The following is a 16923-nucleotide window of genomic DNA, read 5'->3' on the forward strand; positions in this document are numbered from 1 at the left end:
CCAGGCATAGTGGATAGTGGTACATGCCTGTATCCCAAATTCTCGGGAGGCTGAGGTGGGAGGATCATTTGAGTCCAGGAGGTTGAGGCTGCAGTGAGCAGTGATCACTGTCACCTGGGCAACAGAGTGAGACCCTGTCTCAAAAATAATAATAATAACAATAATAATAATAAGAGAGAGACAGAAACAGAGAGGTAAAGCTGTTTGGGTTGTGCTGAGAATGCAAACCCTTCTTGAGCTGATTCAAATCTAACCTCCTTTGACCAGGCATGGTGACTCACACCTGTAATCCCAGCACTTTGGGAGGCTGAGGCCGGCGGATTACTTGAGGTCAGGAGTTCGAGACCAGCCTAGCCAACATGGTGAAACCCTGTGACTACTAAAAATACAAAAATTAGCCAGGCGTGGTGGTGCGTACCTGTAATCCCAGGTACTCGGGAGGCTGAGGCAGGAGAATCACTTGAACCCGAGAGGCAGAAGTTGCAGTGAGCCAAGGTTACGCCACTGCACTCCAACCTGGATGACAGAGGAGACTCCGTCTCAAAAAAAAACTGATCTGATCTCCCTAGGTTTTGTCCTGACTTAGTGGATTTTTGTAGATCTGGCTTATGTCTAGGAATTGTTTTATTAAAGTACTTTTGAGTGCTAAGTTCTGTCAGGCACCTGTACAAATTAAGAAGTCTCAGATGGCTTATTTTGGGAGCAGAAGTAGTTTTTAGGAGCTTTCATGTTCTTCTTCGACATTTGGGACCTTTTTCAACAAGTCGGTGTAAACCAGCCAAATGTAAATTATCCTTAGCTAAGGCAGAACCATGAAAATTGCTCATTTTCCCCCTCTTAACAATTCTTCCTTAGTCTGAGTATCATAAAATGAGTAACAATCAAATTAATATTAGGGCAGATTTTTTTTTGGTACATTTAAAGTGATTTCACAGTCTTAGAACTGAAAGGGACTTGGAATTTTATCTAGACCAGTTGCCTCCAAATGTAATCAACTTTTCTGGTTGCATTAGTATCACCTGCAAGCTTCTAAAAAACTTTTTATTAAAAAAAAAAAAAAAAACTTGTAACTTAAAGTTTTAAGAATAATGCCATGAACTGTGGTACACTCTTCTTGATACTCCAGTGTTAACAGTTTGCTACCTTTGCTTTTTCTCTTTCTGTGTGTGTGTGTGTGTGTGAGTGTATGCAATAATTGTTGTCACTGATGAAATATTTGATATTAAGTCATGGACATTATGACCCTTTAATCCTAAACACTTCCATTTTGGTATTAGTTAGTTCTTTGACCTAAATCTCCTAAGAACAAGGGCATTCACTTATAAAGCCACAATACATTTATTACATTTGGCAAATTCAATATTGATACAATACCATTATCTAATATAGAATCCATGTTCAAATTTTACCAGTTGTCTCAAAAATGCCCTTTAGCGCAATTTTTTTATGATCGAGAATCCAGTCCAGGATCATACATATTAATAGTATGGAGCAGTTCCTCGACCTTTCTTAGCCTTTCATGACATGGATGGTTTTTAAGAGCACAGGGCAGTTGTTTTGCATACGGTCTTTCAGTTTAGCTTTGTTGATTAGATTCTGGGTATACATTTTTGGCAGGAGCGCCATGGAACTGGTATTATGTATGTCCTTTTTAGTGCTTTGCATCAACAAGGCACATGACGTTGGTTTGTCTCATTCTTGATGAGTATGATTGATTGCTTAAGTTGGTGCCTACAAATCTGGGGTTGGACCTACTACTAGCATTTTAGCATTTTTTTTTTTTAGTTCCCATGTAATTCCAAAATAAAGCTGGTTTGAGAACCACCAATTTAGGCCAACCTTCCACATAGAGCAGGAATCTTTCTATCATTTGAAAGGTGACCCTCTACCCCTTATTTTAATTATTTGCTTGTTTTCCCTAATAACAAACAGAACTCATTACTACTTGGCAGCCTGTTTTTGGATTCCATTGAGTTTTGGTTTGTTAAGTTTGATTGGCATCTATCTTCCTAAACCTTCCATTTTTTTGAATCAGAGTTCTGCTTTCCAGAACAGTACAGAGTAAGTCTAACTCTTCTTCCACATGATGGACTTGCTTTCATGCTTCTCCTCTGTCCTTTCAATCTCAGACCTAGTTTTTCCTTTCTTTCCATTATGGTATGTTTTTCTAGGGCCTGTACTTTCATTGCTGCAGATAGCTGTAGGCCGGGAGTCCCTAACTTCAGTATCTGCCAACAAGGGGTAAGTGTGCAGTTGGGCTGTAATCTGAGCACTAGGAGGTGATGGTCCTGAAATAGTTCCAAGAGGAGAAAGGCCAGGAAAAAGTTTCTTTCTTTCTTTCTTTCTTTTTTTTTTTTTTGTTTTTTGAGATAGAGTCTCACTCTGTCACCCAGGCTGGAGTGCAGTGGTGCGATCTCGGCTCACTACAACCTCCGCCTCCCAGGTTTAAGCGGTTCTCCTGCCTCAGCCTCCTGAGTAGATGGGATTATAGGCACGCACCACCACACCCAGCTAATTTTTGTATTTTTGGTGGAGACAGGGTTTCACTGTGTTGTCCAGGAGGGTCTTGATCTCCTGACCTCGTGATCTGCCCACCTCGGCTTCCCAAACTGCTGGGATTACAGGCGTGAGCCACCGCGCCCAGCCAGAAGTGGGTCTTAAGATGGGTAGGAATGGAGAATTTGTGCAAAAGCATTGGGGGAAATTTGGGCTATTTCTTCTCACTCCACGTTCTCAGTCCAGATTAGTAGTAATAGGATTCTGGGAACTCTGGAGGTATTGTGAACACCTGTAGTGAGATTTGGAAGGTGTGACAAGGAAACATTCCAGATAATCAGGAGTCTGTGCTGCTCCTTAGAATCCTTTCTTTTCTTGCGAGTGTATTAACCAGCACTTAATAATAGTTTCCTAGGCCTGCCAGGCGTGGTGGCTCACGCCTGTAATCCCAGCACTTTGGGAGGCCGAGGCAGGCAGATCACCTGAGGTCGGGAATTCAAGAACAGCCTGACCAACATGGAGAAACCCCGTCTCTACTAAAAATACAAAATTAGCCAGGCGTGGTGGCACATATCTGTAATCCCAGCTACTAGGGAGGCTGAGGTGGGAGAATCGCTTGAACCTGGGAGGTGGAGGTTGCGGTGAACTGAGATCATGCCATTGCACTCCAGCCTGGTCAACAAGAGCGAAACTCCGTCTCAAAAAAAAAAAAAAAAGAGTTTCCTAGGCCTTACCCTCTGAGGTGCTACTTTGGCAAGTCTGAGGTTAGACCACCTACTAGTTTTTTTTGTTTGTTTGTTTTTTTGAGACGGAGTCTTGCTCTGTCGCCCAGGCTGGAGTGCAGTGGCGTAATCTCGGCTCACTGCAACCTCCGCCTCCCGGGTTCACGCCATTCTTCTGCCTCAGCCTCCCGAGTAGCTGGGACTACAGGCACCCGCCACCACGCCCGGGTAATTTTTTGTATTTTTAGTGGAGACAGAGTTTCACTGTGTTAGCCAGGATGGTCTCGATCTCATGACCTCGTGATCCGCCTGCCTCAGCCTTCCAAAGTACTAGGATTACAGGCGTGAGCCACCGCGCCCGGCCCCTACTAATTATTTTTAAGCTCCCATGTAATTCCAAAATGAAGCCAGTTTGAGAATCACTGATAGTTCTTGCCCTGATAGTTGTCAGGCTCAAAAAGCCTACAGTAATAAGAGCTTATCGTGATGGCTTGTGTCAGTGATGGATGTGGTCACCATAGATACAATAAACTTGGGTGTTATAGTTACCAGACCATGTCTGGCATGACTGAAACCTAAGTAAGATGCTCCCTATACTGTGACTATGAGTGTAACTTTCTGCAGAGATGTGGTTAGACCATTTTTAACATGAGGCAGGAAATTTGTCAGTAGTGATTATGACCTTGCCTTTAGCAGGGCAGCTTTGTGAGAGCTGCTTTCATTCTGGCAAAGAAGAAATAGAGAAAAATTTTTTTGTTTTTTTGTTTTTTTTTCTTTACTGGATGGTTTAGACTTTTACAGTTCTTTAGCCCTAATGGCATACTTTTTATAAAATCAAGGACAATTTATGCTGGTTGTTGGGAGACAACTTGGATATAAAAGAGACAGTAGTATTTGCTTCAGAGTAAATAGCTTTTCTGCATTGGAGTTTTAATAAGAATAAGCTGACTTTGTTGGCTCTTTCTATCACACTCATCTTGAGATGTACAACCTGGAGAATCCTTTTAAACTTCTTTGGGTTACTCTGCCCCAGAATTACTCCACAGAAAGATCCTGTGAGTTTTTGTTAATGTAGGTGTTGGTTCATCAAGAGAAAGTGATAACCAGAGAAATGTTGGGTTAAAAAAGAGAGAAACTGAAGGGACAGCTCTAAGTTTGCTTAGGAAACTCATGCCATAGCTTAATAGGGCCTTCCAAATGAGTATCCTAAAAGGTTTGTTTGGCACAGGGAGGACCTCAAAGACTAGCTTTCTGCCCAGCATTTCCCCTTCCTCCAGACTTTTAGGTTACATGGAATTTGCCCCTCAGGGCCCAGTCATATCATAGGAGGCCATGGCTGGCAGGCTGGCTGTATCCTCTGGCCAGCGAAGGCTGTTGGCACTTTCCTGGCAGCTGCTCTCCTTGAGTTGTGTTTGAGCTCAGTGCAGCTTCCTCTGCATCCTCTGTTTATTTGTGTGCATTTATCTTTGCATGTGTCTTGCTACTACTTTTTCTGTCCTTATTTCATTTAAACATTTTTCTTTGCCATCGTTCTCACCTTTTGGGGACTTGCTTCCAGCAGCTGTGGATCTTTCTGTTATACTTGGTATAGTTGGAAAAAATGATGCAGTCAAATGCCAGATCAAAAGCAGATGGAATTGCATATGCATGTTTGGGTAACTCCTAATCCATTACTTTTAGTGTTATTAATAGAATTAAAGCAATTGCAGAAACATTAAATTTTGACCTTTTGACCACTGAAAGGTGCACAATATTGACTTAACTGACTGACAAACCCCCTCTTAAGCTTTCTTTCCCAAAAGTAGCAGAAGCCTCCTGGATAAATTTAGGAATCTCAAAATCTTGTGGGAGAATTATTTTCATCAGTGCTTCTCAAAAAGGAGAGGTCATGGGACTTACTTTATTTCTGCTCTAATTAGACATTGTCAGTAGTAAAAGAGCATAATTGGAATGACTAACATTTTGCCTCTGGTGGTTGGTAAAGCACACAATTCTCCCATTTTATCCCAAATTCTGTCTTTAGTTTGAAACAAAATTGGCATTAGAGGACTTGTGGGTTGTGAGCTTGAATTGATAGCAATATTACATTTGAATATTTTGCACCTCTCACACAAAACATGCCAGCGTTTGCCTCTTTCTTACATAAGAAACATCTTCCTGTGCTGGCTGCCATTTTAATGAAGTAGATACTGCATGCGTTGCTTGGTGCAGGCTCCTGGGGTAGGCACAGTGCAGTGTCAGGGTCCCCTATTTCTCTGTGACTGAGCCCGAGTGCCCCCTTTACCTGGAAATGGCTTTTGGCTGATACCTTGAGTGATTTTTAGTCTGCTCTGTTACTTTCACTGTTGGCTGATTGATTTGCATGCAAGAAGCTATGCAGATGAAAAACTTTTATTAAAAAGCTTATGTGTAAGGCAATGGATGGTTGACAAATCCAGAATCAGAACCATAGGGTTGAATGCCTACAAATTGTAAAACCATTTGAAGTTTAAACTGAAATAATAGCAGTGATATTATTGGGCTTCCACCAAATGCCTGCCACATTTTCTCGTTCACTCTCCTTACAACCTGGAGACCCTTCCTTCATGGCACACAGGGGATTGCCAGTGTTTAAAAGATGACTTCTCCCTCTCACAGTCACTGGGGGAAGGTGTCGCTGAGTAGACCAGTCAGGCTTGTTTGTAGGGGAGTATGCCTGGATTCCGACTTTTATTAGCCCCAAGTGTTGCTGCTATTTTTCTTATTTAAATTTCAGTGGTTTTACGAGTGGTTGTCCCAGTCAGGTGCCCGTCTGCCAGTCACCTTTCTGATGTGATCTGCTTGTTAACTCTTTAGAACAATGACAACGAGACGGCCCTGCATTGTGCAGCGCAGTATGGCCACACAGAGGTGGTGAAGGTGCTCTTAGAGGAGCTGACGGACCCCACCATGCGCAACAACAAATTCGAGACCCCTTTGGACCTGGCAGCACTGTACGGGCGACTGGAGGTGGTGAAAATGCTCCTTAATGCACACCCCAACCTCCTGAGCTGCAACACTAAGAAGCACACCCCTCTGCACTTGGCAGCAAGGAATGGCCACAAAGCCGTGGTCCAGGTCCTCCTCGATGCTGGCATGGACAGCAACTACCAGGTAGCAGGGCGGGTGGGGGCTCCTCCAATCTCAAGAGACTCAGTCATTTTACAGAAGGCACAAGGACCATGCTGCTGGGCTGTGCTCTTTATTTAGCACGTTTCACATCATGTTTCAAATGCTTCCATTTGCTGACTCATTCTAATGTAACACTTTAAAAACAGATGAACTCCTCAACAAGTCTATTATTTTTTAGTTTCTTTTCAGGGGGTAATCCGTAGTCATTAAACCCTGAAAAGATGTGCTTATGGACTGGCTCTCAAAACCAGAAAAGTTTCATTATCTTCCTATCCATGTGTTCCCACTGCCACCATTTAGCGCCTCCAAAGTCTCATCAGCTTGACGTTGCCAGCAAGAAATGCCACATTTCCTTTCTTAGTTAGCCTTTCCCATTCAGATGAATAATTCCTTAGGTGTTGTGTTGACCAAACCACATTTGAAGTGAGGGTGTTTCTCTTGTACTTTTCTTCTCATTACTCCTTCCACGCAGGAAGGTAGAGTTCTGAGGCATTTCACCAGTAGATGGCTCTAAGAGTAACTGTTCAGTTATTCACACATGGCCTGCTGGTGGCACAGAATGGCCTTGGTTTATGGGCCACGATCGTGGTTTTGGAATCCACACAAGAAAAGCTGGAAAGATAATGACAGAGGGCTTTGTGTAGTTTGTTTTATTTTGTGTACCTTCTTGTCTGTGTCCTCTTTGTCACGTGAAGCCGCACCAAACTGTTCTGATGACATCCCGCTCTGCGCTCTCGTTTGCTTTCCAGACGGAGATGGGCAGTGCTTTGCATGAGGCTGCTTTGTTTGGCAAGACCGATGTGGTGCAAATCCTGCTGGCTGCAGGTGAGAGGTCGGCAGCGCTCTTGTCTACACAGCATGCCAGGGTTGGGATTATTTCTCCCTAGTCCCCTAGGGGGATTTTTGCTGGCTGTGTTTGAACTCAATGTATGTGTATCTCCACTGGTTGATTACAAGTGTGTAAACTGTTCTTGAATAGCTGGATTAAATGGCTCTGGATGAAAAGTGTTGGCCATGCTGCTGACAGCCTTAAATGTCCTAAAATTTGACGCTTTTGGAGGCTGGCTTGAAAATGCTCACTCCCCTGGTCCACCTGGTGTGCCTTTCTAGGAATTGACGTCAACATAAAAGATAACCATGGACTGACTGCCCTAGACACTGTTCGGGAACTGCCTTCTCAAAAGAGCCAGCAAATAGCAGCATTAATTGAAGGTATCATCCTTTCTCCCTGCCTGGTTGACCAGGGGACACACGAATTGAAACAAGGCATTTGTATTTGGTGCAGCACTTTTTATTTTTATTTTTTTGATCTTTCCATGTAGATCACATGACTGGAAAAAGAAGTACAAAAGAAGTAGATAAAACCCCCCCACCCCAGCCACCTCTCATCTCCAGTATGGACTCCATATCACAGAAGTCTCAGGGTAAGGTAACTCTCCCCTATCAGTAAAGGGGTGCTCAGCTTGGAAAGAGTTGAACATTCGTGGACAGAATGGAAAAATCTTAATTTAAATAATAATTTTGGGGGGTTTTGAGTACTTGGTAAGTTTGTATTCAGTTCATTTTTTGCCAACTACTATGTGAAGTTTTATTGGACATAGTTTATACTTTTGACTGTGGCCCTTTTCTTTCCTACTTTATTTTAGCGTCCACTTTTCCAGTTGGCTTTGTGAGATCTATTCTGGGATGTGTAGTAGAGAAGATCATCTCAAGATGAATTCAAATCTCAGTGAAACCTTCTTTTTCTAACACACAATCACAATCTAGTGCCTTGTACATAGTTGACGAGTAATAAATTTTTTTTTTTTTTTTTTTGAGATGGACTCTCACTCTGTCGCCCAGGCTGGAGTGCAGTGGCGCGATCTCGGCTCACTGCAACCTCTGCCACCCGGTTCAAGCGATTCTCCTGCCTCAGCCTCCCGAGTACCTGGGATTACAGGCACCTCCCACTACGCCCAGCTAATTTTTTTTTGTATTTTTAGTAGAGACAGGGTTTCACCCTGTTGGCTAGGCTGGTCTCGAACTCCTGACCTCGTGATTTGCCCGCCTCAGCTTCCCAAAGTTCTGGGATTACAGGTGTGAGCCACTGTGCCCGGCCAATATTTAATGAGTATCATCTGATTGGTAGGTGGGTACATGGCAAATTTTGATAATATAGCATATGAACAACAAATGTGGTCTGGATGGGAGCTTAGGGAGTCCAGCCTAACTATCGGTAGTCATGATCCACCTTTTCAGATGCATTTAGCAGCCTTTTGGGTCCTTGGTATGACGAATACAAAGATAGAATAAAGATTGACACCTTTCCCCAAATATAGATCACAATAAAGAAAGCTAGAAAAACAGAATAAAGCTAAAAATGAAAAAGGGAAAGGGATTTCCCAGAGGAGTGCAGTGAGATAAGGGCTGAAGAGTGCCCAGCTCTCTGTACTGTGGAGCCCTTGTCTTCCTCCCACATGCACTTTTTTTTCTTGACCTCATAATCTGCTAGTAATGGGATTAGTAGTTCACTAACCTCTTCAAGGATTTTACATTTATGGTTTTGATTATTTACAGGTGACCCAGAGTTGCCTGGGCTCTAACAGTTGGTAACTTTGTAGAGTCACACATTTGGATTGCAGGTGCTCCGAGGCTGATAGTTATCTAACAGGCCAAGCTAACAGCTGCATGGGCCTCCAGCTCAGAAAGCCTTTGCCGTCCTCTATTTTGCTTGAGCATGTGGAGGCTCTTATTAAAGAATGTAAAGGGTAACTTAAGTTTTTCAGTTACACCTTGCTATATCTTATGGGTTAAGTTTATGTCATTATGGTATTGAGGTATTTTGGGACTTTATAAAGGTCTTGGGAGGTATCCCTTATAGATGTCAATGGTTTTTCATATCGAATTAAAGAAAAATCTGTTTAGATCTCAGGGTATAAAGAATAGCTGAAACTATATATATTCTTGTCCATGGAACAAAGTAATCATTTTCTTGCTCTGGGTTAGTGTTTGTGAGTGCGGGTGACTAAAGAGGCTTTGGGTTGCTGCAGTGGTTGGAACCTGAGATTCTGCTCCCCTTTAGTGACTCTTGCCCTCCATCCTCCTCTCAGGTGACGTGGAGAAAGCAGTGACTGAACTGATTATCGATTTTGATGCAAATGCTGAAGAAGAGGGTCCCTACGAAGCTCTGTATAATGCCATCTCCTGCCATTCGTTGGACAGCATGGCCAGCGGGCGATCATCTGACCGAGACTCCACGAACAAGGAGGCTGAGGCAGCAGGAGTGAAACCTGCTGGAGTGAGGCCTGTATGTGACCCAAGGCTTACACCTCCTGGGGGCTGTGTTGGCTGGCTGGCCCGTGAGGTGATGGGGCACGGGGAAGGGAAGTGTGATCCCTGGTGCCAGCTCATGTTTCTGAGGCCTGGAGCCCACTGGTTCTCTTCTTCATGGGACTCTGCTGGGTCTCTCTTGCTGAGTGTACTAAAACTCCACAGATCACACTGAGGTAGAGTTTCATTTTTTCTAGTTTCAGTATAAGCAGCTTGCATCTTTACGTGACTTCATTGGCCTTAGAGCAAATTAAACATCTTATTTCTATTTAGCCTTAGTGTTGCTTCTGTCTTTGGAATTTTTGCTGTACGTTGTCTGTTTTCTCTCTGAAAAGCAGAAACATACAGTGAAAAAAGCTCACTGAAATGAGTTCCTATCTGTCCTGAGTGTATGCTCACCATCCACTTGCTCTGAAAGGATTCTCCATTTGGATTTGGGCAGGTTCTGGATTCAACAGGGTTGTAGCAGGGCTTAACATTGTATTTGTTAGTATGTGGCATTCCTATTTTATCTAATTATAATGCCTCCAGCCATTGAGATAATAGGAGGAGAACAACTCTGAATTTTTCCTTCTCAAGGTCCACTTTCCCGTCTTTCTGTTTCTTTCTCTAGTACAGATGCTCCTTGACTTACAGTGGGATTATATCCCGGTAAAGCCATCGTAAGTTGAAAATCTCATAAGTCAAAAATGCAGGCAATACACCTAACCCACCAAACACCATAGCTTAGCCTAGCCTAGGTTAAATGTGCTCAGAATACTTACATGAGCCTACAATTGGGCAAAATCATCTAACACAAAGGCTGTTTTATAATAAAGTGTTGAATAGCTTATGTAATTTATTGAATACTGCACCAAAAGTGAAAAACAGAATGGTTTTGTGAGTACTGGAAGGACAGTTTCTACTGAATGCTTATTGCTTTCCCACGATGATAAGGTTGAAACATTGTACCATCGCAGGTCAGACAGTCTGTACCTGCTTTTACTTCTAGCCTTGTACATTCTTCTCAAGATAACTTACCCCTGGCTTCTCCCCTAGGGTTATGTTGGGAGTGTAGGCCTGCATCACTGGTCCCACTGACCCTCCTTCCTCCACTGCCAGGCATAACAATTTGAGGTTTTGAGCACTGCCCATTAGCTAAACTGACCATTGCTCTAATGAGATCCTAGTGCTAACCCAATCTGGAGACATATTTTCAGGCCTATGTTATTTCTTCCTGTTGGAGGGGCTGGCCTTCCCTTTTGGTCTGAATCTGGCTTGTGACCATTTTGATGATCCTTTGGCTGCAGGTAACTCTTGTTTCTTGCAGGTATGCCCTGGGAATGGCCTTATGATTCTTAGAGTGTTCTTTTTTGTTAGGCTCTTTGCTGTGCCTTGTTATGCCCTGAAACACCATTTTAGTATGGATCTTGGAAAGGCCTGCAGTCTAGTGGTAGTCCAACAGAGTGGGTGTTATCAAGGACTGTGACAAAACTCCTTGCAAGCAGTGAAAGCAAGTGCATGTGCTGAGCACCACCAGTATAGCACTTCTATAGACAGCTAGTTTTTTCACTTATTTTGCTTTTAGGAACAACGGAATTAAGCAAATCCAGGTTTGGAGGAAGGTGATGTTTTAATTGGTACTTATAGGTGATGCCCATTAGGGGGCGCTGCAGTCTTTGCAAGAAGTTGCTCAGGGTTACTGAAGAAAGCTGAGAATGATTTCCTGTGATTGATTTACACAGGTCTCTTTGTTCCCTCCTGCTCTCCTTGTTGCCTCCTCTCCCTCCTGTGGTCCTAAGCAGAAACGGGTGGATGCTTTGCCATTTTTACTTGCGTATGTTGTGGCTGTGCTGTCTTCCTGGCCCTTGGTAATTAACTGTGGCAAAAGGCCTGTTTACCTCTTGGTAAACACAATGGATGGTATGTGTAAATCACTGCCATACTTCTAAGCCCTGCTCCGAAGTTTTCACCTTAGAGAAAAAGAGACACAGGTATTTCTCTTTCCTTCCAGTGTCCCTGGTGATTGTTTCTTACACAAAAAGCTTCCATATTGTTCTTTCTAGGCTTTTTTGGCCTTAGGAAGGCTTCTAGGATGAGTTCTTTTTGTTGTTGTGTTTCCTTTTTGTTTTTTTTTTTTCCCTCAGTTACTTGGTGTCCCAAGGTTGGTTAACTGGTGATGGATACAGGCCTGCTCTTTTTGCTGTTCCCTTCCTTACAAGGTGGCACTGGGACCAGGTTCCTGCACTTCTGGAGCAAAGAAGGGTGGGGAAAGTGGGACCTAGTGGGACATCTGATATAAATAGCTTTGTTTGGCTTGAACATACAGGCTTGTTTTGAAGTTGTTGCCATTGGGCATCCATCTGGTTCCAGGGTCTGTGGGAATGACCAACTTATCAAGACAGAATACTGAGCAGTGAAGCCTGTTTTAAGAGAGAGATTATGAATGCCAAAATGCTAATGCGAGTAGCTCCTAAAACATGAGAAACATCTTTCCATGCAGATTTTGCTTGGGCTCTCGCATAATTCAGTGTTCTCTGCTTTGACTTTCTGAAATACTGCTGTTTTAACAACACAGTGAACAAACCTACAAGCCAGGGAATGAGCCTGCAGGACAGCTCTTGTTTTGGGTCCCCCGCTGCCTTTAGTAGGAACACTGATTCTCAAGCATGACCAGGGCTTTGGAATATAAACAGTGCTAAAGGCCCTGCAGGTACAATGGCAAATATCTCTTCAGCTTTCAGTTTTCCTTCATCAGGATCAACCTGTGTATTCCTGAAATTGTTTACCCATGATCTAACTTATGCTGTGTCACCTCTTCAGTGACTTTCTTATTCTAGAGCAGGGGTTGGCAAACGACAGTCCACAAGCATCTGTTTTTGTAAATAAAGTTTTATTGGAGCATAGCCACACTCATTCATTTACATATCATCTGTGGCTACTTTTGCATTATAATGGCAGAATTGACTGCACAGCCTAAAATATTCACTATATGGCCCTTAAAAAGCTTCTTTTCCTTTTAAAAATGGTTTTAGATGGGCTGGGCGCGGTGGCTCACGCCTGTAATCCCAGCACTTTGGGAGGCCAAGGCGGGTGGATCACGAGGTCAGGAGATCCAGACCATCCTGGGTAACATGGTGAAACCCTGTCTCTACTAAAAATACAAAAAATTAGCCAGGCGTGGTGGAGGGTGCCTGTAGTCCCAGCTACTCGGGAGGCTGAGGCAGAAGAATGGCATGAACCTGGGAGGCGGAGCTTGAAGTAAGCTGAGATCGCGCCACTGCACTCCAGCCTGGGTGACAGAGTGAGACTCTGCCTCAAAAAAATTTCTTTTCAAATGGGTTTAGATGAAATAGAGTTTCATATAATACTTATTGTTGAAGGAGGCAACCAAGGATAAGAGAACAGTTTGAGCTTTTTGCTAATAAATGGAATTAGACCAGTATCAGAGCGTTAACGTCTCAACAGAAATTAACATTTTTGTCCTTGATTACTTTCCTCATTACTTCCTCAGTAACTTTGATTTGTTAGAACAAATTTCACAGGTTGATTTCTTTTGATCCAGTGTTTCCTCTTTCTAGAGTAGACTGAAAAGTGAACCACTGATTTTCCTAAGGCAAAGTTTTATGTATCAGTATTATGAAGGAAATTTTCTAACAAGGCAGTTATGTGTTCTCAGTACTGGCATTTCTCACTGTGGTCTAGGATATGAAAGAGGTGTTTATGATTTCTGCTACAGACATCAAAAACCGTAGAGCATGCTAATTGAATTGTGTATGTATGCACAGAGTTCCCATCTGTTCAGAGACTAACCCTTGACTTTAGTCTCTCAGGGGAGTTCCGTACATTATTCTTTTTCATTTCTAAGGGCTAAGATGAGGGCAAACCAAAAAATTAGATACTTGAAAAAAGAGATAGCAAAATATTTATTTTTTTCTCTTCTGCAGAGGGAACGTCCACCGCCTCCAGCAAAGCCACCGCCCGATGAAGAGGAAGAAGACCGCATAGATAAGAAGTATTTTCCCTTGACAGCTTCTGAGGTAGAGGGTTGTGGGTTTATTCCCATTGCTGAAATTTGAGTTTGTTGAAAAGTGCATCAATGTGTGCTTTAAAAGACTTTGCTTTCTCATCTTCTCATCAGCTCTTTGGATTATAAATTTGTATTATGTGTACTAGTAATCTGGAATAAGACCTTTCAAACTCACAAAGAATTTTAATATAGTTCTCACAGACAGGCCCGGTATTGATCTGCCATACCACATGGAAAGTAAAATGTACATTTTTTCCTGGCTCCAATAAGCTGAACAGTCTCGCTTTTTGCTTTTAAGCCTCTTGTCTTTTGATACAAGATGTAGAGCCTCCCTTTAATCACTGTTCCCTAGACCGTGCCTCATTAGCAAGCTTTAGTGCTTCTGCCCCAAACATCTTATTCCTGTTTTTGTATTTTTTCCTGTTCATTTCACATGAAGACTCTACACCAGGACAAACATGAATTGAGCTATGAAGACTCAATTAGGAAAGACATAGGAATTATGTGGGATGGCTAGGGCTGGAAGATCAAAGAAGTTTATTTGAAAAGAATAGTCTACCCTTTTGAAAAGGAAATGTTATCTTGAGGCAAATAACTCAGTCACTTAGAAGTGTGAAAAAATTGTGTTTTCCTTAATCTTTCATCTTCAAAACGCTCTGCTAACACTCCCTGCCATTAGGAGAATATATCTATGGAATATTTATTGAAAATATTACATAATTTTATTAGTCATTTTGTAGCTCATTCAATGCCCTATTCTCTAATTTAAAAATCAGCTAATATAAAACAGTTAATTACTCTTATCACTTTATCCCTAGAAGTTAGAGTTAATGATTTTTTACAGTATTGCCACAGACCATGGCATGTTCTTTTATTCAGTATAAACACATGGAACCAGAAGGATGGCTTTAGTTTAACAAAATGTATAAATACAAGGAAGCTCTTTTAAAAATGTAAAAGTCAGTGTTAGAGATAGGGGAAGATTTCTATGCTAGGTACAAATTCTGTCCTTAATTCTTTCCTTTAATTACAAAATGCTTATTATAATGTCTCATCTAAGGGTTTCTAGATTTGCAACCTGTTATTACCACCTCTGGATAATAACACATTTCCAGTAGATCCAAGTGCACGCAGTAAATCCTTCCATATTTTTATATAAATAGAAGTTTGTCTCATTACCCCCGTCCTTTTTTTTTTTTTTTTTTTTTTTTTTTAAACAAGGAGAAGCCTAATAATAAGCATATTCAGTTGGGGCTGGTTCTCTGTAAATGCCTTCTGCCCCTCTTTAACAAGGACTTGAGTTAAAATTCATAATGCTTGGGCAAGGCTCTTAAAGAAACACTGGATTATACCCAGAACTTTCTATTCTCCCAAGGTTTTCTAAAGCATACAATGTGGCAATAAAACAGTGTCAAGAAGTGGTGGCTGGGAGAGAGAAGGGGGAAATCTTCATATTACTCTCCTAGATGGGAGAGTTTGAGATACATTTTCTAAAACTTGCTTCTGAATAGCCTGGAATTCTGGATCAGTTGGACCAGCATAGTCAGTATTTGGAAGATGGTGAAACACTGAATTTGCTAATTTACTGGCGATTATAGGTACCTGAATATAGAGGTGATAGGCCTGCATATGATCCAGGCAGATTTTGTTCATATGCTGTAGTTTGTAGTCTGAATGGTCTTCAAAGTGTACTATTATGTATATTTTTTGGACTTTGTTGTCTTTCACTGTCTTTCCTTATACTGTTAAAGCTTTAATACCCTAGACCCTATCATATCTCAGGAGACACTGACTTCATCAAACTTAGGCATTTGTCTTTGGCAAGTTGTCTGCCCCAATATTTGTATTCCTATTCCTAAGCCTGGTCATTGTCAGATGACTCATAGAAGCCTTTAGGGGAAGCCAGAGTATACCTAGCTCTAGGAGTGCTTGTCAGGTTAATGACCTGATCATGAAACTGGCTTAAAAACATTAGACACATATACTCACACACATACACATGCTATGTAGATGTTTTTGCCCACAGAAGGGGCTGCCAGCTGCATCAGGACTGGCTGTAGTCTTCTCTGTGCTCAAATGTGCTAAGTATTCATGGAAGTTGCAGCTGCTGGAGTATCTCTTCCCAGAAAGCTCCCACATCCCAACTGGACATTCCATTGGTCACTGTTAGGTGGTGACTGCTCATAGCTTTTCTCTGCCGCAGAAATGTTGCTTTCCACATAGCCGGAAAAAAAAAAACTATATATATATATATATGTATATACACACACACACACACACACACACACATATACATATATACATATATATATACACATATATATATATGGCTTTGATTTATTGCCAGCCCTGGAGTAAAGGAAAAATAAAAAAAGATTAAGGAGTAATTTAGCAAAGAGCAGAATCCTTTCTGTTGAAAATCAGTTATTGCCGTATTGACTATGACACAGGGCTTCTGGAGTGGGAGCTAGGAAGGCTCAAAGAAAAGCAGTTTATTGCTTTATTGTGAGGATTTTTAATCCCATAGCTGGTAGGAGCCAGCACCAAGAAGAAATGATCACTCTACTTGTTGTCTGGGTATGAGCAATTGGATGAAGAAAAAAACGAAAGCCAGAAGAAAATGAGGCCAAACTGGTCCAGAATCAAGGGAATTGACTTTTATGCCCATGGCTCTGTTGTGAGCTTTCTGTAGAACCTTGGAGAAGTCCCCAGACCTCTCTGGGAACCAGGTTTGTCATCTACGAATGAGAGAGCAGAACCGGGTGCTCTCTGGCTGTTACTGTGATGGTTAGGATCCCTTCCAGCTCTGGCATTTGATGGTTCTCTGCCTCTATTTGTCCTGCACAAGAACTAGGCACAGAGTGAAAGCAGGTCCAGTGGGCTTGATTTTCCACATGGAAGTCATCAGCCCTCTGCTGCATGAGAATAAAGGATATTATAGGCTGGGCATCCAGGCTGTCAATTACCTACCTTTGAAGGAAGCATGCCTGAGGCTATATGAGAGCTCTTCCTGTGTGCAGAACACTCACTGAATCAGATTTCCAGGGCTCTGTGTAAGTGATAGCTGTAGGTGCGTAAACCTGCAGAACACAAATTCCTGCCTGTGATGCCTGTGGTATTACGTTGACACAGTGTGAACTGCTTAATGGTCCCTCTTTGTTCCCTTAATTGTGTTCCTATGAAGAGGCAGGGAATAAGTAATATGAGTAAATGGCTCATTGTAATGAAATAGCTTTT

General features: G+C 42.2%; 1 protein-coding gene across 4 annotated transcripts in view; it reads left to right on the forward strand.

Annotated features, from left to right (window-relative positions):
- The window catches only part of ANKS1A (ankyrin repeat and sterile alpha motif domain containing 1A), a 201774-nt gene that overhangs the window by 87654 nt on the left and 97197 nt on the right, over positions 1–16923 (forward strand). For all 4 annotated transcript variants that reach the window (XM_054490637.2, XM_054490633.2, XM_054490635.2 and 1 more), the window contains 6 exons: positions 6054–6350; positions 7118–7193; positions 7479–7580; positions 7691–7792; positions 9458–9654; positions 13604–13696. In XM_054490637.2, coding sequence (XP_054346612.1) covers positions 6054–6350; positions 7118–7193; positions 7479–7580; positions 7691–7792; positions 9458–9654; positions 13604–13696 — 867 coding nt within the window. The remainder of the gene's footprint in view (positions 1–6053; positions 6351–7117; positions 7194–7478; positions 7581–7690; positions 7793–9457; positions 9655–13603; positions 13697–16923) is intronic.

This window comes from Pongo pygmaeus, chromosome 5 (assembly GCF_028885625.2).
Source record: "Pongo pygmaeus isolate AG05252 chromosome 5, NHGRI_mPonPyg2-v2.0_pri, whole genome shotgun sequence".
Lineage (NCBI taxonomy): Eukaryota > Metazoa > Chordata > Mammalia > Primates > Hominidae > Pongo > Pongo pygmaeus.